Raw genomic sequence first — 23,861 nt, forward strand, 5'->3', positions numbered from 1 at the left:
ATTACGGAAGGTGGAAAATTATTGTCTCTCTCATTAATTTGTGTGTATAACAAAATATTTATTATTTGTTCTCGATTTTAATAATAACGTAGTTTTTCTATTTACATTATGAGCTTCTCTTACTTTCTAATTAGTAATGCATATAAAAAATTAATTTGTACTTTAATAACTTATACATACACTCATGTGCTCGTATTGATTAGCAATTATTAGATAACATTTGTAGCACTACTCGCATTCGTTATCCTATTCTTTTAATGTATTTATTAATACCAACGCTAATTTCTTTTAGCGACTTTTAATCGATTTACAGAAGAATAATCGACTATGATTGGTCAATTTCTTACAGTTTCCGGCATAAGTTATCGGTTATGACCTGCATAAACCAACCTTTTTGGGCTTTCTACAATAAGCTATTAGTCGATATCATAAATCATAAACCATAAAAATTGATCACAGTCAAATGTGAAGAGAATATTCGATGTGATTGATCAATTCTTATGACTTATGATATCGACTAAAGGGCCTCGCACATGAAATGCATAACAGAGCATAAACATAGCATAAGGTCTCTGGACCAATGAGAATGTTATGTAAATCAATATGGCGACTTTATGCTAGATGCTCATTGGTCCATCGGTCTTATGTTGTGCTTATGTTATGTTATGCATTTTATGTGCGAGGTCCTTAATAACTTATTGTAGAAAGCCTATTAAGCCCGTATCAGACTAGACATTCTGTTTATTTTCTGTTCCTGAACTCCCTGAATTAGTGTGCACTTAAAATAAAATAGATATATATTTGAAAGTTAGTAAAAGCAAGAAGGAACGTTCCAGTGCAGTCTAGTGCAGGAATAGAAAACCTATTGAAAGCCTATTGAAAATTGAAGATTGAAGATTAAAGATTGAGCTTTGGCCAATCAAAATAAAAGGAGTTAAAATTTCCTTGTTTTGATTGGTCAAATTTCAATCTTTAATCTTCAATCTCAATCTTCAATGCGTAGTCTGATACGAGCTTTATGGGTGCGAATCCATGCAACGGAATAGCGTAGTGGAACGAGAGCGAAACTAATCACGAGCGTTCAACAGTTTTCGGAAACTGTTTAAAAAACTAAGAAACGCTCGTGATTGGTTCGCACCCTGAGAATCGAGACTCCGATCTCGGGCCTTGAGAATCGATTCGTCGATTTAATCGGAACTAAAGAATCGATCTAAAAAATCGAGAATTGATAGAAAAAGAATCGATTTTCCAAAAGATCGATTCTAGATCGAACATCCCTATTTCTTGCTGTTTCTTACACGTGTGAAAAATGGGTAAACCTCATGGTAAGAATACTAATCAATATTAATAACTTAAGCTACATTTTAAAACATTCTCCGAGAAAAATTTTACTCATATAATACAGTATATGTTACATGTACTATGTATTTCGAGTATAGTTTTCCTTGGAAAGGACGTTTTGGAATCTAACCTTAATATTGAAAAACAATGATTTAGTTCAGTTTATGTAATTAATATTTATATCACTTAGGACAAAGAAGAGACAAAGGGAAGAAGTTATCTTGGATATATCGGCAGAAGGCTAAATTGAGGAGAGTAAAAAATGCTGAGATAAAAGTATCTGATACTGCAGATGCAAATGGTCAAAATTCTCGAATAATTGTGAGGAATTTACCTTTCAAGGTATGCACCTGAATATTTCATTTAATAAAAAAATATAAATGTATTTTAATCTTTCTTGGTGAACATTTTTCTTTAAATTTTTCAAATAATTTTTCAGAATTTTTGTATAAATTTTATAACATTTAGAAAATTTCTCAAATTTTTTTGAATAAATTGAAATATTTATCAGAAACAATTTAAAATCTAAATATTTTTTTAGACTTTTTTTAAATCAATAAAATATCTAAAACATTTAAATAAGGAATTAGACTAATTTGAATATTTAAACCAATTTGAAATACTAAACATTTGTGCTAGTACGGTATTAAATATACTGTACTATGTCAAAATACTTTTATGTAGGAACCTAATTTTTGAAACACACTTTCAAAATATTTCATTATTTTGTTAAAAATCAATATAGTTCGAAATAACTCCTATTAACTGGACTTTCTCCACCACTGAAATCAAGTTCTTACCTAGTCAAAACTTTGTACTATTTAGGTGCTAATTTAGTACCATAGTTCAAAGTTTGGTATTCAAACCATTTAACAGAAAATTTGATAAAAAATTGGAGGTCTAGCTTGCCATTAAGCTGGATTCCTATATCAGAAAGAATATATAGAGTGGTCACAAAGAAACAAATACACTAGATTTAGTGCTAATTTAGTGCTCAAAGAAACCACTAAAACATTCAAAATATACTCGTTTAAAAAAGATCACTATGTATTTAATGCTGCACTGTTGTTTCAAACACCTACACTTAAAGACTTTGATATTCTTAAGTTTTTGGTATTAAATAATGTAGAAAACACATATAATCGAAATATAGCAGCATTTGTTGTTAACGTGATAATTATTAATTCATTCTGGCTGTTGACTCATAAGATCCGTTATTGTCAAAGAATTTGGTTCTAGCAAAATACTTATACTAAAATAATCTTTAGACCTCATGCTGTTGAAATATAAAGCTCTTCGAATTTAGTAGTAACTCTAACTTGTTGAAAATAATTTGTTTATTTTCAACAAGCAAACGTTTGCTGCATTATAAAAATCTGTTATTATTTTCAATAAGATACAGTTGGCACTAAATTCAGAGATCTTTATATTTTGACAGCATGATGTCTAGGGATTAGTTTAATATAAGAATTTTGCTAGCACCTAGGATTTTGAAGACTTATATTTTTATATTACCATGTCTGAAAAATCTGACAACAAATGCTAGAGTGTGGCGTGCAATGATAGAGGGTCCAGTTTAATAAGGGTTGAGAAATATTATAATGCTGCGTCTTTTCTTCTATTCAGTGATTGTTAATTATGAAAAATAGAATACCATATATGGTTATCCGTCGGCGGTATGTTCAGTTTATCTCCTTACAACAGAAAAAGGTTTTATTTTAGAGCAATAATGAAAAAATATGAAAAAAATTATATTTTTTTTTTTAGAAATCTTTATATATATGTGTATTCTAACAGATTCTAATTAGAAATAATTTCTAATTCTATAATATCTAACAAAATCTTATCAAATCTCAAAAATACAAAGATGTGGAAAAAAATGTACATTTTTTTGAAAATTTCCATATATGTAAATTTTGATATAATTCTAAGATTTCTCATTTTTTAATTAAAAAAAAGCTTATAACTGAAGTTAGAATATCTTTCAAAATTCTTTATAAAACAGAATATATTAAAATGGTCAAAGTTGACCCCGAGCAGAAACTTTGAAAACTAATCTTACTATGTTTCTAAATGTATATGAAAGAGAAATATATTTATAATGCTGGATGTTTGTGGAAAATTGCTGATAACAATAAAATAGTATACAAAATATGTAATGCATGACATGTTTCAATTTTCCTTATTTGTATATAATCAGATTTGTATATATTTTAATATATATGTATATATTTTTTTATGTTCTTTGTTAGATACTTGTTACATACAAACTTACATATACAACATTAATTTTTAATAAAAAAGTATTGAACTTTTTAAAATTACTCTTTCTTTAATCCAAGACAACGAAGAGAATGTAATTACTGATTCAATTTTTAAAATTTTTTTATCCGGTTAATTTTGCTTTGTTGTTTTGTTTAATTATTTTTATTTTTAATGTGTTTTGTCAATTTTTGTTTATTCTTTAAGTATCAAACAATTTTAATTTTATTATGATATATTATATCTATTATATTATTACAGTATTACATACGGTATTACATACATTATAAGTTATATTATTACAGTACATTATATGGTATATTACAGTACATTATAGTATATTATGATATATTCAAGCATAAGATGGGGCCCAATATAAGTACATTTTTTAATTTACGTTTAAAAATGTGCTTTATATTTAAAATAAATGCTTAAAAGATGTGTCATAGGAAGTAGATAAAGAGGGACTAGGGAATTAATACCGGTAGCAACATGTTTATTGAGTGCAACAAAAGCTTGTAACAAAATGGCCATTTTTATAAAAATTTGTTGTAAATTTAATAAGTGTACATTATTTTATGATTTATTACAATATATAATAATATTATTTAACTTTCTAATTGTAAAAAAAACAAATATATATATATATATATATCGATTTTTTGGAATAAGTATATTTTTTTATAAATAATATATTATTAAATAAAGCCCACTTGTACATTTATTGTTATAGCCATTGCTATTTGTTTATTATGTATGTGGCTTGCAACAGAGAATAATGATTTTTAATGACGCTAACATTCTATAAGCTAAAATTGCACTAAAATAGCCAGAATTTATTAAAGTTAAAATATTAATTATTGACAAAATTAAAAATAATTGTGATGTTTTACAGTAAAGTAGATCTTAAAGGATTTCATATTTGTGATTAATAATTATTTTAACAGTGTTGGAAAATATGTTTGATTTCTTTGTTATTTTCAATTTATTTTTAATTTGGGTTTTATTAAAAACATAAGAATTTAATAAAGCCCAATGTCAGAGTTTTAAAAAATTTCTTTTTTGTTTATTTACAAATGTTTTATATAGATGATAATTTTATTTTATCAAGTGGTTGAAATAAACGTTTTATTTTTATTTAGTTTATTTTAATATCTTTGTAAATAAAATTTATAAAAAATAAAATAAATTGAGTGGGCCTTATTTGGCTTGGGTACCTTATATGTAATTTTTAATTTTTATTATACTATTGTACACGCAACTGATTTATTTTCTTATTGATATTATTTCATTTTTCAAAGTATTTTTATTATTTTTTTGCAATAAATTTTTTACAACTTTTCGGTAAGAAGAATCTTACAGATCCAGAGTATTAATATGCTCATTAATTTAATTTGTAATATTTTGCCTTTATGCAATGACTATGTTTCAAATTCTATGAATATGCGTGATAGTTTGTATAAACTGGAGATACAGTAAAATTTATTATTCAGCACTAAGAATTATTGCTAGAACTGACATAATTAGCCTGCTAACCTTACGTTAAAATATTTTTATATTGTTATATAACAATTATATTTTTTCTTAGGCAACAGAAGAGAACGTGAGAAGATTTTATGAGCCATTTGGTGAAATCAAGGAAATAAATCTTTTGAAGCGTCCAGATGGGAATCTAGTAGGATGTGGTTTTATACATTTTAAGCACGTCGAGGACGCTTCAAAAGCGATATTTAATACCAATAAAAAGGAGTTTCTTGGTATTTTTTTTTATAAAATCAGACTTTGATTTTAAAAATATGATTTTTATACATGTATATGACATGCATTGTCTGTTCTAGGAAGAACTATAAGCAGTGATTGGGCTATATCAAAATCTAAATTCTATGAAAAACTTAAGGAAGGTCTCGCGGAAAATCTCGAAACTGATAAAGATGAAGGGCAAACTTCTCAGGATGCTCAGGAAGAAGATAATGACGAGAATTCTCGAAAAAAGATTAGGAAAGAGAAGGATAATTTGAAAAGGCAAAGAAAGAGAAAATTTGATAAGATGAAGAAACAGAAGAAACGAGCCAGGATAATAATAAGAAATTTAGATTTCCAGGTATTGTCATGTATTATGAAAGATGTATTTTTTATTAATAATTTTCTTAGTAAAAACAATTCTATTAAAATTTGAATAAAATTTAGATAACATTTGTAATGAATTTTATTTTTATTTTAGAACACTTTGAATAATGATTTTATCAAAATTTCATAAAAAATTTGTTTTAATAAAATATCTTTAATTTGTCGTTACAGAGTATCTGCTGTTTTTTATATTACAATTTTATCAAAAATTTATTACAATTTTAATAAAATTTCTTCACTTTTTATTCAATAGTATTAATAATTTTTCGTAGAAATTTTATATTTTTATTAAGTATAATCCGTTTTTAATTAAATGTAGAAAACAATTTTTTGAGCATTAAATATATAAATATAATAATTAAATAATTAAAATTTTGTTCTATATAAAAGGCCATTTTTGGGTCTCTTTCTAATTTCTATTAAACACTCTTCTAACTATATTTATAGCCTTATTGAACAAAAAATATACATATCTGAATACAATTTTACTTATAAGTGTAAAATCTTTTAGGATCAATATGAATTGCTGAAAAATTAATTGTAATCAATTTTTGAAACAATAATTGAAACTATTATTTAATTATATTGGCGATAATATATAAATCTTTATGATTATAATATCTAAAATATATTTTATCTACATTAGCCTACTAAACGTCCTCTCTAGATTACTGTTCAAAAAATTTATTTTATATTATTTTGTTGCGTTAATTAAATGTTTATTTTGTATTTTTTGGTTTGATCACATTAGTTGTCAATAAGATTCAATCTTTATACTTTACGTCAAGGTTGTGGTTATAAAAAATTATTTTATTATACCATATTTTGTATTGTTTTCACTTTTTTTATTAGTATTAATTTGTTTTAACACAATTGAAATGATTATACTTAACAATGATCTAATCAACTCGTATACAAAATAACATTAATGAGTGAGGCCAGTGAGATAAGCAAAAAATTCTAGGTGTTTATATAAATATAAATTGTATTTATTGATAACTTTATCACAAACGTTTCGACTCTACGGAGTCTTCTTCAGTGTGTATATGACTCTTACATTAATGATGCAAAACGCAAACAACTTTTTCGAAACGGCCTGAAGTTCGAGTATAAATAATCCAAAATTAAAGTCTAAAGGTTTAATTTCTTTAATTGCTTTGTCGTTTCCCAATCCGCAAAACAAATCATGTCCAAATGTTCAACGACCACTCGCTTCGTGTCATACGACTCGTGCAATTTATTCGATTCTCGACCATCAATGCTTTAGAGGAAAATTTATGAGCGTTTTTTTATAAAAAATGGTGTCAATTGAAAATATTTCCAGTACAAATAATTAAAACTTACAGTTCATCGTTAGAGTCGTTATATAACATATTCAACGTTGATCACTTGAAACTTACACAATAAATAGATCTTTACTGGTCGGCGTAACAAGGGAGACTGATTACTTTTGATACTGCGAAGCGAGCACGACCTGCATTTAAGGCAGATATTCTGCTGTTGAAAAATAATATTTTCTACTTTGTCTTTCTACACATTAACAAGTCTGTTAAAGATAGTGCTGTAACATCGTCTAAAAGTTCCCTATCCGTTTTTTTATTTAGCCCATTTTTTTTTTGTTTATTAATATGTATTATTTCAGAAATTGTTTATGATAATTGGGTTCAGAATCAAGGATCTTGACATTATCCTAATCAAAAAAATGATTTTATTGTAATTCGTGTTCGCTAATAACGGATATCTTAGATGTTTTAAGTTTAATGTTGTTTATGTGTTCTTTGATTCTTGTTTTCATTTTCTTTTTGTTTGTCCTACGTATGAGGCGTTACAGTTATTACAATTTAATTTATAGACGTTGTTACACTCCGTTTTAATGCTCTTGTCTTTGTGTACTTTAACAAACTTGTCTAGCTTGTTTAAGCATCTAAAACCTAGCATCACTTCATCTTTATTGAGGGACGCAGATATTTTTTCCGACAAGTCTTTTATATACGGGAAGACTAAAAACTTTTTTCTTTCCACGGGTGTGTCAGGTTTGTCAACTGGGTCATGAGCTCTGTTATTTAATTTAGTATTAATCAATTTTTTTATTCTTGTGTTGATTTTGTTAAAAATTAACTTCAACAGGTAGCCGTTATCAATTAAAATGTTAATGCAAAATTCTAGATTTTTTTTTTGTGATAAAGTTATTAATAAATACAATTTATACTTTATACGAACCCCTAGAATTTTTTGCTCGTCTCACTGGCCTCACTCATTAATGAAATGATTATAGTTTTATTTTTTTTTTTAATGCAATTGAAACTATAATAGTTTAAAAAATGTTGCATATTAAATATTTAAAAAATTTGATGAAAATACAAAAATATAAAACAAAAAAATTAAAAAGACCTCTATAATGATCAGAAATTCTGATGTGGTTGCCATTTTCCTCACTTCGAGCATTGCTTGCCAGTAGCGATCTAGCGTAGCAAATACGGCACTATCGCGTGAAGCAAAAAAAATTAATATTTATTAAATTTATTACAAAATACTATGATAAATTGTTAAATGTAAAATTTTAGCTTTTGTTTATAATTATTTTGACTAATATAATTTTTTTTTTAATTTATAATAATAATTTTATTTGTATGATTTTAATAAGACAATTAGAAACATCTTAGGGCTAGATTTACGTGATTCTGTTCATGTCTTTTCAGAAGTACAAAAAAATATTTAGAAACTTTACATTCCAGATAAGATAAATAAAATAATCACAATATTAACAAAGAATATTGTCTTGCAAACCTTAATATCAATTTTTGCATGTAAATGGATGAATACGTTTTTATGTTCGAAACAATTGGAGCGTTTCACCTATGTACCCATTGTTTCGTCTGAGATGAAATGTAAAATAATTTTAACAGACGCCAAATTTTTAAATTCAACAATTTATCACAATGTTTTATTTATCGCAATGAAGCCCCATTTGCTACGCTAGACTGCTACATTGCTACCGGTATAGTTAGCTCTGCTTCTCACAGCGCGCGGCGCTTAAAGAAAACGGCACCGAGATTCGGACTCTGGTAATAATTCACAATCGTGATATAGAAGCTAAGTCTATTAGTGACTAAATCAAATGTATTTGGGTCAAATCTGTGATCAAATCAAAAATATTTGAAATACAAAAAAATATTATATTTGATATACAAGTTTGTATTTTGTATTTTAAATTGAAAGATTGCCACTATTTTGTATTTTAAATATCATATTTTTTGTATTTTAAATATTTAAATATTTTTTATTTAACCACAGATTTGATTCAAATAAATTTGATTATATCAAGCCCTACGTTAAAGTTATATAAAAAGTGAAAAAAATATGTAATTTAAATTGGAAAGAGGACCCAAAAATGGCCTTTACTCCTCTTTTTAATTAAAATTTTTCTATTAAAATTAATTTACATTTGATAGCCTTTTTCAATCTCTTTACAGGTCACAGAAGATAATTTAAGGGAACATTTTTCTCAATATGGTGAACTAGAGGAAGTTAAGATTTTAACTAGACCTGATGGCAAACAGACTGGAGTTGGGTTTTTGCAATATAATATCGTACAAAATGCAGCAAAGGCTATACATTATGCAAATCTTCAACCTCTCTTGAACAGACCTATGATAGTCGACTGGGCTGTTCCTAAAACTAAATTTTTGCAAAACAGCACAGATGCGGAGCCCGAAATTAAAACTGAACCTATTGATGAAGATGAAATGCATGAATCTCCAAGGTATGCCTGGTCGAATTGACAGGATGTTTGCACAAAATCCTGGTTGAGGTGTTATTGTTTTCGCAATAAAATTTTTTATGCAAAGGAAGCACGTTTTTCGCGACATTCTGTGACAATTGGTAACATAGCCATAAATGGGCAATCTTTGGCCTGGGGATATTGCTGTCCGTGGAAGGCAAAATCAATATTCTCGTACGGTTTGCATGCGCAACTTTTGTTAAGAAATTGTGAACGCTTCGTGGCGCATGCGCTGGGCGTAGGGTCGAATGCATGAGCGAAGGTAGTATACTGATCTCTCATAAGCTATAACCAAGACAGGCAGTGACAGGAATACGCGCTTGTTCTCCCTCGAATACCGCTTCGCGCACGTAGCTACGCCTCGTATTGAAAACATCATCCTCAGTTGAGAACAGCAAAGCTCGGCTCCATGTTGCATAATGTACTATTACAGTTTTTCTGGAGAGGGGAAATCATCTAGATGCTTCTAAAGCATTAATATTATATATATATATATATATATATATATATATTAGTTTCATAACTGTTTTAAGTCCGACGAATATGTGGCGCGCAGATTGAATAAGTTGGAGATTATAAAAATTAAAAATTATTTATTATTAAAAATCGCTCTGATTGAGGCATAGGCTTGCTAACTTTATGTTCAATATATGTATATTTGGGGGTGAGAAGTAACGAATAAGTAACGTCATTACTCATTATTTTTTCGTAATACTTTTTTATAGTTTAATAATGTTACAGTTTTTCATAATAGTAATGGTAAAGTCAAAGTTGGAATAGTCATTTTTGACAGTCAATTTGGTATTATATATTACTCATTGAAAAATACTAATTTGTAATTTTATTTGTTATGTCGAAGTAACGTGTTACTTTCTGCATTATTTTGACTCGTTATATAACAAATAAAGTTACAAGTTAGGATTATTCAATGACTAATATATAATGATAACGAGTTGATTGTCAAAAATAACTATTCCAACCCTAGCCTTACCATTATTGTTATGAAAAACTATAACATTATCAAAATATAAAAAATACTTTTGTTTGTTACATAACGAGTGAACTAACGATTTACTTTTTTTCAATGAGTAATGCATAATGACAACAAGTGGTTTGTTAAAAGTGTTCTTCAATGTCATCATTATTTTAATGAAAAATTGTAACGCCATTATTAAATTATTATAAAAAAATAATAATACAGTAACGATGATGTAACGACTTCCCATCCCGTTTACATTCTTATTTTTTTAAAATAAAAGTTTTTCAAATAATTCAATTTGATAAAAATGTGCTTCTTTTGATTTTAATCAATATGCTAATAAAAAACAAAATTAAAAATATTAAGGGAATATATAATTTACATTATAATGATTGACAAAGCTCCTTGCAAAAGTTTTTGAACCACTTATAGTTTTAGGATAATTTTTACATTGTATTACAATACTACTATTTGATTTGTACAATTTGTTATTTCAAAAAATATTTTTATTTAGGTAAATAATACTAATTTGAAAGTTGAAAGTAAAAACAATATTTTGTGTACTCGCTGTTGATACTAACTTAGATAATTTGAAAAAGATGACACTTCTAGGTAAAGATGAAGATATATTTTAATAATCTAGATAAAGATGAGACAAAGCTATTACTTCACTTAGATAATTACCTAGGAAACTATGTCAATAATGGCAATGATTATTATTTAATGTATAATGCTTGACAAGTGAGAGAAAATTTAAAATGTGACTCTAAATCATCTAGATTTTAGATGATAAAATAAGATAAAAATCAAGAATAACTAAATTTTCACTAAGGCTTTGTTTTTTAATTATAATTTTTTAAATATTAACATACTTTAGGAGGACATTTTTTAGCAGGATATTTAAATATTCAAAAGTACAAAATCAAGAATAACAAAATTTTGGTGCAGACTTCGCTTCTTAATTATAATATTTAAATTTATGTGCTTCAGGAATTTTTTGCGTAAATATTTAAATTTATAACATTTATAATTAAAAAACGAAGCCTTAATTGCAAGTTTGTTATTTTTTATTTTTGTTGTATTTTATTATGTTGTATTTTATTAGAATTACTTTTTAAATTATCTCCCTTGTTGTCGAATACTGTATATTTCTTAAAATTTTTGAATTTTTTTTTCTCTCTAAATAATTTATTCCTTTCTTTTTTTTATATTTGTACAATTTAATTTTAGAAAAGATATAATGAACGATATAAAAGAAGAGGAAGAATCTGATGAAGAGAAAATAAAAATGCACAAAGCAGAGGACACTGACAACGAAGATGAAAGTGATGAAAGTAATGACGATAGTGATGCCAGTGTTGTAATTGACAAATCGATTGTTAGGGAGCAAGAAAACAGTGAAGAAGAAGAGAATAATTCAAACGCGAAACATTCAAAGCGAGTGTCTAACGATGTTAGCGAAGGAAGAACAATTTTTCTAAAGAATGTACCGTTCTCTGTGAGAAATGATGAACTCAAAAAGTACATGGATCAATTTGGGCCTGTCTATTATGCTCTTGTGTGCATTGATCCTTTAACCGAATATTCTAGAGGCACTGCTTTTGTTAAATTTCAGGTAGGCTAATTTATTTTTATATGTATATTTTAGTGATTGGCTGTCCGAAATTGATTCAATTCTCTTTAAAATATGTTAACACATCTAAAAATTTTGAAAACACATCTTTTTTATATCAGTTGTATTTGGGATTTAAGGGATAAAACAATTTCTCATAAGTAGTGGTTATATTTGATTTCAAGCAATTATCAACGATGAAATATATAAAACGATGTATATAAAAGTGTTTTAAACAAAATTTATGAATTTTATAACTGTATACTTTATAATTGTGTATTTAGATTTTCTAATAAGCTAAAATATTGTATAATCTACTATTTTAAAATATTTCCATTGCTTTGGGAAATTGTTTCATCCCGTAAAACAAATTGGGTCGATATAAAAAAATACATGTCTCTTAGATTTTTGTGTTTAAGAACCAGTGTTTAGTAATTAAAAATTGTCTAGATAAAAATAAATTACGTGTAAACGTATCTTAAAGTCATCATATATACTAAAGTTTTAACATGCATAATACCGTAATTTTAATTGTGATCGATCCATTTTACGATTTTATGATTACTATTAAAATTTTTGTACATATAAAGCCTACAGTAACATAAACATAAAGTCGTATGCCGTGGTTGTACATTTCTATCAATTAGTTTTTAGCTTTAAAGCGTATTACACTCTTATGATTTTCTCTTATGTTATTGTAAAATTGTAGGCTTAATGCTTTTAGATAAGATAAAGTCAATTGTAAAGAAGAATATTATGAAGAGACCTATTTTTGCTGTTGAGGAAAGTAAAATGATCACTATTTTTTATAGTTCTTGAGGCGAGAAATTTGATAGTATTAGTTAAAATTATGTCACATAATAGGAACACATAGAAAATTGCGTTTAAAACTGTAAAGAATTTGTTGCGAAAAATAACACCTCTGCCAGAGTTCCAACATGGCTGAGGTGTTATTTTTCGCAACAAATTCTTTACAGTTTTTTAAGGGAGAAAAGGTTCTCATATTTAGATGCTTGTTATTTAGGCACTTCTTTTTTCTAATTGTAAGATAAAGACAAACATAATATATATTTTAATAATCTAGATAAATATAAGATAAAGCCATTTTTCTATCTAGGTAATTATATATACAATTTTATATAATGACAAATACTATTAACAACATATTTCAAGAAGAATCAAATTTGTTTTGGACAGTTATGATCAGTTCCTTTTAGTTTAGTTTAATTTAGTTTGTCATTGTAATTATATGAGAAACATTTTATTGTAGCGTACTGAAGATGCCGAAAAGTGTTTGTCTGCTGAATTACGTCTGCGTGATCAAATAATCGAAGCTCACAAAGCATTGCATAGAAAAGAAGTTGAAGATAAAAAGAATTTGAAGGAAAAAAAGATTAAAGATTCTAGGAATTTGTATCTTATTAAGGAAGGAGGTAATGATTTAATTACAAAATACAATATTATCATATGTAATTTCAATGTAACGTCACTATTATTAACTTTTAGTTGTGCTGGCCAAAAGCTCTGCCGCGGCAGAAGTATCAGTATCCGATATGGAAAAACGTCTAAAATTAGAACAATGGAAATCACAAATGTTGCGTAACTTAAATATGTTTGTATCGAGAGTGCGGCTGGTTATTCATAACTTACCTCCCAATTTTGATGATACAAAACTCAGACAGCTGTTTAAAAATCATAGCGGTCCTAAGGCTATAATTAAAGAGGTAGTATTATTCTGAATAATATAAATGATGTTTCTTTAATGACACTTGAAATTTATATAAGCTTTATTAACTTTAGTCGAAATTTTTAAGGCTCGAGTTATGCGTGATTTGAAAAATGTCGATGCAACTGGGAAAGGAAAATCGAAAGAGTACGGTTTTGTTGCATTCACCACTCATGAAGATGCACTTAAAGCTTTGAGGAGTATAAATAACAATCCAAATATATTCTCCAAAAGCAAAGTAAAATAAATTTATTTTTGATTATTAATCATTTTACTTTTCATAAAAGGTACCTGAGTTGAATAATGTCCATTTTATATTTTTAAAAAATTTTATTTAATAAAATTCTTAAATGTAGAATTTAAAAAATTTCTACGTTTAAGGACTTTCGAAAAATTTAATCACGTAAAATATTGAAAATAAGTTTGATATTATGTTTGAATATCATTTAAATATCATTTGAGCATTTTATTGAATGGTATTTGGAAATAATATTTTTTAATATTTGAAATTTAGACATTTCGGCGTAATGTATATTATAATAAGACTAACAGAAAGACGCTTGACAAGCAATCTCGTGTAGCACAGTTGGTAAGGCTACAGGCTTTTTTTTAAATTGTACATATTTATAATATACTAAAAAAATCTTGGGTACATATATATTTTGATATTGCTTCTTATGTTCTATGACTAAATAGTGAATATAACCTTGCGAATATAATTTCTGTACTTGGCAATTCTCTTTTTAAAGCTTTTTGTCGGTTTTGTCCAATCTATGATACATTATAGTCATTAGAAAATATCTTGTATATCGCATTCTTCATGGAAAAGACTACAATATGTGTATTTGCGTTAGAATAATCATGTAAAACTTAATATGTACCAATAAAAGTATTTTTTTATGTATATTAAGTAATAAACTTATATGTTATAGAACTACATATATAATTGAATACATATTATATACACTACATATTAATTTATAAAAATAAAAATAAAACAAAGTCTTGCCGTGTGGTATTGAACCAGCGGTCTTGTCGTTAGCGGTTAATTGTCTTCCATTTGACTGCCTTATATGAGATTGCTTATCAAACATCTTTCTCTTATAATTAGTCTTATAATGTATGTTTGATGCTGGAACGTTCCAAATTTCAAGCATCAAAAGTACTATTTCTAAGAACTATTTAACAAAACACTCAGACATGACAACTTATTTTTAACTGTAAATTCACCACATTGAAAGAGATTAAAAAATCTGTAAAAAGTCTACTTTGTTCTCTTTGTCAGTCTAGATACTTTATGAAAAGTAAAAATTCTATTTAATACAGTTCTTAAAAATATAATAATAAGAAATGAGACTTGTGAAATTAAAACAACAAAATAAAACGGCAAATACAAGTCGGGCGTGGGTAATATTGCGCAGAAAGTAATCATTGGATCACAAGTAAAAAGACATAATTTAATATCAAACGTTTCCACTCTTGCTTTGAGCCATCTTCAGCGTACAATTTCTTCAGTAAAGCAACCAGTAATAAGACGGAGCGCTTCCTCGTTAGGAAGATGTCGCGAAACAGTCGAGTTCGGCTTGAAAGTGACCAGCATGGCTCAAACTCAAAATCGGCAATTGTCGTAAATATACTAGTATATCTTTGATTCTCGCACACACTGGACGTGCTCACCGCTCGAGCAGATTATGTCTTTATATATCTGTTGTGATAAGAATCTTATTAATACTATGGATTACTTATATTTGCGACAATTGCCAATTTTGAGTTTGAGCCATGCCGGTTACTCTCGAGCCAAACAACTCGACTGTTTCTCGACATCTTTCTAACGAGGAAGCGCTCCGTCTCATTACCGGTTGCTTTACTGAAGATGGCTCAAAGCAAGAACCGAAACGTTCGATATTAAATTATGTCTTTTTACAGTGATTACTCTTTTCTGCGCACTATTACCCGCGCCCGACTCGTATTCGCCGTTTTATTTTGTTGTTTTAAAAATGTAATTTTAAAAACTTTAATAAAGTTTTCAAAAAGTTTTACAAACTCTATTTAATAGTGTAAAAAAAATTAAAAAATAAAATTAAATGAGTCTTATTCAGGTATTTTATATTAGTTTTCAAATTTGATATAGAGACCCATAGTTGGATTCTCGATAGAGAATCGTGTCTTAGTGAACGCAAAGGAAAGAAGAGTTCAGAAAAGTCGTGAGCGCAATCCCTTGTGGTCTGAGAACAAAAATAAGAGAAAACATGAAGACATCAAGGATGAAATTTCAGCTAAACGAGTTAAAGTCAGAAAATTGAATGATCCAGATGAAAAACCGTACACAGGCATGATCAGCAAACTAGGCCATGATAAATTAAGATCAAATTTCAATCTCAAATCACAAGTTGAATTACATACGCGGACTGTAAAAAAGCAGAACAAATTCAATAAAGCAACGAAGCAATTGGAGAATGTGAAAAAAGAAAAGATAAAAAAAAAACAGGACAATATGCCAGTAAGATGTATTAATTTCTAATATAGTCTATAATATCTCATGTTTAACTTTCTGGAGCTGATGTTAAAATCTGTAACATGATTACTGACTTGGATCTGTAAAATCCGTTTTATTTATGTTGACTAAAAGACTAATTAATTTTAAAAACATAATGACATAATTCGTATGAAAAAATGAATAGTAAGTTTATTTTAATAACAATAAATCAAGAGCTATGATTAACGATATATTCCAATAGATTTACTGTCAGCTTCGCAGAGTTAATTTTATTTTTGTTTTAAATTTATCTTTAAAAAATTATGTGGAACTTCTTAATTTATGAATTTCTTTATAACACATTTTTTTTGTCATTTTCTAGATGAAAAAAACAAAGAAGTTGGATGCAGACGACATAAACTTCAACAAACTTCTAAATAATTATAGAAATAAATTGAAAGGAATTGATTTTAAAAAGTCGAAGTGGTACGAATCCTCAAATGGCTCTTAATATACATTAAAAAATATTGTGAACAATATATTGTAAATAAATATTCAGTTATGTAGGGTATGTATTATTATTTCTGTATTATAGACTAAAACGATTTAATAACGTGAGCAATTTGAACAGCGGATTCAGCAAAAACTTATAGAAAATGGCTGGTTTTGTTATGGAGTTAAAAAAATCTTTTTTTTGTACCACGGTGTAATTGAGAGAATATTTTAACTGATTTTAACACAAAAACAAAAAAAAGGTCCATGAGACAGGTCATAACAGATTCTTAGAGCTTAATATCTTTTATGATTTTATGTACATACATACATTTTCTAGTTCTTTAAACTGCCCATTAGAGTTAACTCTGGCTTGTAATAATCAGTTCCACCAACATTCCAAAAATTAGAGCTAATAGTAATGGACAAAATGAGGCGGAGAGTTTGTTGCAAACTAGAATTAATAACTTTGCGCATTATTACTTTTTTTAAGCGCAGTTTTTAAGAATATTTTAGCTCTATTAAGTATAAAATTATATTTAGAAATATAATTAATCCACATATAGGGTGATTCAAAAAGACTTTATATCTTTAAAGAGACATATTCCTGAGGTTATTTTGAAACAACTTTTCTTTGACACAAACTGATCCAAAACGTAGTATTCAAATTATAAAAAGAAATAGTTATCTAATAACTGGGCGCATATAGCGAAGAGATAGAGCCGGCGCAACTCATCGTTCGATTTGGGCGATTATGTGAGACGATCCCAGTGATTAGCTGACAGTTTGAACACTGCTTTCCCTCCCGCTCTCTCAAAACCTCTAATCCCTCATTCTCATTCTTTTCTTATTTATTTACCAATTCACTCACTGACACTGAAATTATGCCAGATTAAAAAACGATATTTAACTATTTGACGTCTTGCTTTTAATAATTCTGTGATGTTCAAGCTGTCAGCTGATCACTGCGATCGTCTCGCGTAATCGCCCGTATCAACTCTGCCTCTCCGCTGGAGAGGATACGCGTCTGGTTATTGAATAACTATTCCTTTTTATATTTGAAAACTAAGCTTCAGACAAGGTTTTGCCAAACGAAAAGTTGTTTCAGAATAACCTCAGGAATATGTCTCTTCAAAGACATAAAGTCGTTCTAAATCACACTATATATATATATATATATGGGAGACCGGGGCAAATCGTTAGACGGGGTGATTCGATAATTGGAAATATCTTTTTATGGGTACATATTAAAAATTTACTTTAAACACTATAAACACATCCTAATTTAACGATGTTGCTAACCAAGTTTTGTTGGCAACAGCATCATATTGAAGTCGTAGTAGTGAAAAATGTGTTTGCGACAGTCGAAGTAATTTCTGATAGCATTCTTCGAAATTTAAGATAATAAGGTTTTTTTTGAAAACTTTGAATGTATCGTGTCCAGTTGAATGTACTTGAAATATTTCGTGTTTACCTTTTACTGTGTGATGTCTATTTTTGTCGGTCATACGCAATAATGCGCACAGTTTATGTTGTGGCTATTCGTAATACCGAGCACCGAGGCGATTCGTTAATAGCTGATTGCAGCACCTATAGATAACCCTAACCTTACGTTGACTGCGTTACGACCGTCTACGCTACGCAGAATTAAGCATTGAGGTAAACTGAAGTTTATTGATGTAGTTCAAACTTGATAATATTGTGTTTTTTAGTAGATAGAACATGAATATGAATATAAAATCGTCGTTCTTAGGTAGGTAAAAAGTTATAAAGCGATAAAGATTGGCGCTTGTGAGATTGGGAAATCTGTCACACCGATGAGGAGACATGTGAACGTGTACGATTGCATTTGTTTTTTGTATACCTATAACCTTTTTTAAATAAAAGAAAGTCTTAAGGCTCCTGACTCCTCAGCCGAGAACTCCGCGTTGACGGTAGCGACATTTCGTCGCGGACAAAATTAGAACTAATACACGTGAAACGTGACAGATTGACGATGAAATGTTATCGTGCATGTCATTTTGTTATTATGTGTTTCATTGTGAAAATATGACTTGTCTCGTATTTACCAAATTCATAAAAATGGACCGCGAGTAAAGTTTCTTTGAATTTTATACATAAAAGTACATTTTTCACTTCTTTCAATAGCTATCCGTGTGTTTTCCTGTCTGAATAGACGTCACTTTACGTGCTTTTTATGGCTATTTACTGACTGCTAAGCGAAAAAAGGATAGTCGTGACCGATATTTAGAAGTGTTTTAAAGCCATCTGATTAGTCTGTTTTATCCAAATTGGCATTATTTAGAAATGGCACGTCGGACAAAATTACGTGCCCATATGTTTTTCTGTTTCAATTGCTTCACTTTACATGCTTTTTACAACTGTTTACTGACTGTTAGGCGGAAAAAGGATAGTCGTGACCGATACTTAGAAGTGTTTTAAAGTCATCTGCTTAGTCTGTTTTATTCAAATTGGCTTTATTTACAAATGGCATGTCGGACAAAATTACGTGTCATTTCACGCAATTTCTCGCTTCGACGTCACGACTTCAATATGGCCGCGGCGAGTACTCAGGAGCCTTAAAAAAAGGATAAAAATCTTTCTTAAGACGCTCTTTCTCGGATCACGGCCTACACAGGATTTTATGGCCCTGCGCGTTTCAGGAGTATATTTCAGTGGGTTTAACCTTTCAAACCGACCCATGTTTTTTTTCTTTTTTTTATGAATATAGAACTCAGGAAACACAAAAGAAAAAAATCTAACGAATAGCCCCGGTCTCCCGTGCGTGCGCGTGCGTGTGTGTGTGTGTGTGCGCGCGCGCGCGCGCGTGCGTGTGTGTATGTATACATTTAGAATCTACATAATTTAAAAAAAAATAGAAGATAAAAAGTTGAACTGAAGTTAAAGTCGATCTACAGTAATATGTACAAAAATCTAAATAATATTCGTCAAAAATTATAATAGACATTCATATTTGAGGTATAAGTTTTATTTTATATTTATTTCAAAAATTATTTAATTTTTACAAAATAAAAGAGAACAATAGAGAGCTGACGAACCGTGCAGGTTATTATACGCCAAAAACAAAACAAGACATGTTTACGAGATTCAAACGTTTCGACCCTTTAATTATTGGTCATCCTCAGTGAAATACAAAATAATCAAAAATTAGAAGTCAAAAAACTCTGCGCTATCCGCTTATTAAAATGAGATGCCTCATTCCGTGGTGGCCTCGTGGAACGTGCCAAAAAGATAGAATTCTTGGAACAGTTAATAGCAACACAGACTAAGAGTTCTAAAAATTATATCAGACATTTGAAGAAGGATGTTGACAGCACAGAATGCTTAAAGACGAAAGTCGTTTCGTCGAGTTTCGTCTCTAAGCATTCTGTGCTGTCAACATCCTTCTTCAAATGTCTGATATAATTTTTAGAACTCTTAGTCTGTGTTGCTATTAACTGTTCCAAGAATTCTATCTTTTTGGCACGTTCCACGAGGCCACCACGAAATGAGGCGTCTCATTTTAATAAGCGGACAGCGCAGAGATTTTTGACTTCTAATTTTTGATTATTTTGTATTTCACTGAGGATAATCAATAATTAAAGGGTCGAAACATTTGAATCTCGTAAACATGTCTTGTTTTGTTTTTGGCGTATAACAACCTGCGCGGCTCGTCAGCTCTCTATTAATCTCTTTTATTTGTATTTATTATATGAGCCTAACTATATTTATTTATTTTGTTTCCTTTATTTAATTTGTCATTTAAAATTTTGTCTTACTAAATGTGTAATATTTCATATTGCAATATTTCGACATTATAATTTAAATAAGATATTTGTTTTTTTTCTAAATTAGAGAAAGATAGAAAATAAACTAAGGACAAAGTTGATCTATATTGATACAGAGATTTAAAAATTTCACAAATCCAAATAAAAGATAGAAATATTTAGAATTATTTTAAAAACCTGTTTGATTTTTTATTTAAAATTTTACTGTGCTAAATATTTCATATTTATTATAATATTTCTACGTTATAATTAAGGAATAACTGTGCCATTAATAGGATAATTTGTCATTTTGTTGTATAATTTTTTGCCGAAGTACTATTTGGAAAATTAATTGCGCAAACATTATTAATATTTTATAAAAAGTTCATATTTCTGCATTTATTTTTGTAATTTACATAATTGCAGATTATAATTTTTATGCAAAATTTCATGTCAGGAATACAGCTTCACGATAATGCTCGATCATACATCTTGATAACAATAGTCTTGATAACAACATAAAATTAAACGATTTACAGTTTGAGATTCTTTCTCATCTACTATATCGTCACCGAATCTCATATCAACTAATCATCACTTTTCTAAACATCTAGACCACTTCTTAATGAAAAAAAACTGCAAAAAAGTTTAAATATTTAAAAAAACAACCGCATTTGTTCTTTTATTTCAATTAAATAAAAAATATCACATTGCACACATGTAATTCAATTATATAATATACCATAACAAGATTTACGATTCGTATAGAATGTATATTTATCAAGTATGATTTTTAACTGAATTATTTATAAGTAAATGTATATTTGCTAATAATAATAGGTAAAAATGTTCAATTTTTATCTTTTACCTAATTCAATTCGATTTTAATGTAAACATTTACTATAATAGTAAGTGTATACAATTACTGAGTTTTTACTGCAACATATACACAACGCAACTCAATGCATTTTTGTCATTTATTTTTGTTTAACGTAAACAATGACATCTTTTATAACTATTTACAATAAGATCATTTTATGTTATATAAATCTGCTCATAAATTGTACGTGGCACAAAGAAAGAGAATTGTAATGTTTATATTTATCTAATTATAAATTACATTCTTCTCATTTCCTATTTCCTTGTGTAATCAAGTTAACAAATAATTCGGTAATATAAATTATAAAACTTGAAATTGTCTATATGCATATGTCTCTAACGTTAAAAATATATTTGTTAAAAAGAAATATTACAAATAAACTTTATAATTTTTTTACAATTTATTTATGTAATCTAAATAGCACTAAGTGTACATACATTGAACTAATGCAAATTGATTATATGTAAGATGGACGAATCAATAAGTAGTTCTTTGCATCTACACTGGGTGCTATTATCAATTTCTATATTGTAATGAACAAATTTTCATTGAAATCTTTCAACATTTAACGAGTTCATATACCTGCTACTGTTAAAAAATAAAGGAAATAAACCGTTTATATTTTTGGGAATTATTAAACATGCATATAATATTTCAATGTTTCAGAAGATATGAATATACATATAACTAATATATCTCCTTATATACAATTTCATATTATAAATAAGACGGCTCCTATCTTATCTCTCGAAACAAACACTAAAAAACGTATAATACATTAAATGTTACACGAATATAATAACACAGTAATGTTATTATATATATGAAAGATGGTAATTTTTAAAATACCATTTGTGTATATGCAGCATTTGCAATACTGTGATGAATAGTGTATGTTACACTAGGAATGTAACGTAATATATAAAAACATATTATGTTATATGCTGGTTGTCGTCAAACAGTAATACATGAAATCAATTGCTGACAAAGTTGACTATATTGCAATTGGTCCCCGCTAATCCTACGCATTTTTATTCCCTTCGCTTCTCTTTCTTCCGATTCGCATACCCTAAGTTCGATTTGTACACCGCCTGGATATTCTAAACTAAGTCCGCTACCGTCCACCTCTTCTCGTGAAAATATAAAACCTTTTGGCGGCGCTCTCGCGTCTATTATTTGTTTGACACGACCTAATATAGCTTCGGAATTTAATCTGCTAGACTCATCAGATAGAGGAACCTCGACTTCGGTAGGTATTGTATTATGCGGCCTACCGATACCGCGTGTTATACTAGGTCTCGAAGGATCGCATGGCTCTGAAATGATAAAACTCGGAAGAGTATTGTAATGAGGTAATGCATCTTCGAGTGAATCTGGCGATGGAGATGGAGAAGGCGAACAACTAATTAACGTCACTTGTCCTCCAAGAACATCCGTCACCGAAATTTGTGGTGGTACCTGTAACAAATATTCGAATTAAAAATTATTAAGTTGACCGATATGTAAGTAGCACAAGAAAAAAGAAGTATTATTTTTCGGTCTAACAAGAGGATCAAGTGAGAGATTTTGATCCCAATTTTTTTAGTTATTTTGAAGACGAAAAAAAGTTTACGGCTCCCGGCGTTTCATCGAATAGGCCTTAGTTTCGAAATAATAAATTTGTGAAAATTGGCTATACCGCGGCGCGCCATATGAGCCTTCCCGGTAACTGTTCTCGCAACCAGTGCAGTCGGCTCCGTGCGTTAGGTGCTTGCTTCACAATCGTAAGATCTGGGTTCGCTCCCGGATGTGTGCATTTTTTTTTCTTTTTTTTTTCTTTAACAAATGTATTTATTTATCTTGATGATATTAATATAGTATGCAAATTTCTAAAATAGAAAATTTAATTTAATATCATTTTCTAAACTTCAATTTAAATTTAATTTGAAGGGAATTTGAATTCAAGTAATAATATTTGAAATAATAAATAGGTAATAATAATAATAATATATAAGTTATTTGAAATGGATAACATATAAAGGCAACGTATCTAAACTTTCAAATTGTTTAAATTTAACACTAGTAAAAGAAGCGGATATAAAATGGTAAATAAACGAGAGGTTTTTAATCCCCTTGCAGGTATGTAGTCGGTTATAAAGCCGAAATTCTTTCATGTTTTTATGATGTTTATCATCCAAGTAATTGTTCCCCATCGAAATAATTTAATTTTCTAATAAATCTGCAATACTTAAATAATTAACTTTTGTAATAAAAGTAGTTACATTCACATTCACAATCAGATGTTTGTTTATTATTCTTCTTTTACGATTAATTATTTTAAAAACTAGAATTTTAAAATACTGTTAATATTATTAAATTAAACAATTTGAAAATTTAGATACGTTGCCTTTGTATGTTATCCATTTCAAATAAGTTATA

General features: G+C 28.4%; 2 protein-coding genes across 3 annotated transcripts in view; one reads left to right on the forward strand and one right to left on the reverse strand.

The window, feature by feature from the left end:
• Positions 1-1,112: 1,112 nt before the first annotated feature.
• LOC105199872 (RNA-binding protein 28) lies at positions 1,113-16,875 on the forward strand. The gene is made up of 11 exons (XM_039452569.1): positions 1,113-1,325; positions 1,532-1,683; positions 5,192-5,360; positions 5,442-5,704; positions 9,204-9,493; positions 11,721-12,105; positions 13,373-13,535; positions 13,609-13,826; positions 13,917-14,066; positions 15,960-16,328; positions 16,687-16,875. The coding sequence occupies exons 1-11, from the start codon at positions 1,310-1,312 to the stop codon at positions 16,813-16,815; spliced, it is 2,304 nt and encodes a 767-aa protein (XP_039308503.1). The 5' UTR covers positions 1,113-1,309; the 3' UTR covers positions 16,816-16,875.
• A 4,054-nt stretch (positions 16,876-20,929) lies between these two features.
• Positions 20,930-23,861, reverse strand: part of LOC105199871 (serine/threonine-protein kinase SIK3) — an 81,984-nt gene continuing 79,052 nt past the window's right edge. For both annotated transcript variants that reach the window (XM_026135992.2, XM_026135993.2), the window contains one exon: positions 20,930-22,901. In XM_026135992.2, coding sequence (XP_025991777.1) covers positions 22,398-22,901 — 504 coding nt within the window. In that variant the 3' untranslated portion in view covers positions 20,930-22,397. The remainder of the gene's footprint in view (positions 22,902-23,861) is intronic.

Source organism: Solenopsis invicta, chromosome 8 (assembly GCF_016802725.1).
Source record: "Solenopsis invicta isolate M01_SB chromosome 8, UNIL_Sinv_3.0, whole genome shotgun sequence".
NCBI classification, from domain to species: domain Eukaryota; kingdom Metazoa; phylum Arthropoda; class Insecta; order Hymenoptera; family Formicidae; genus Solenopsis; species Solenopsis invicta.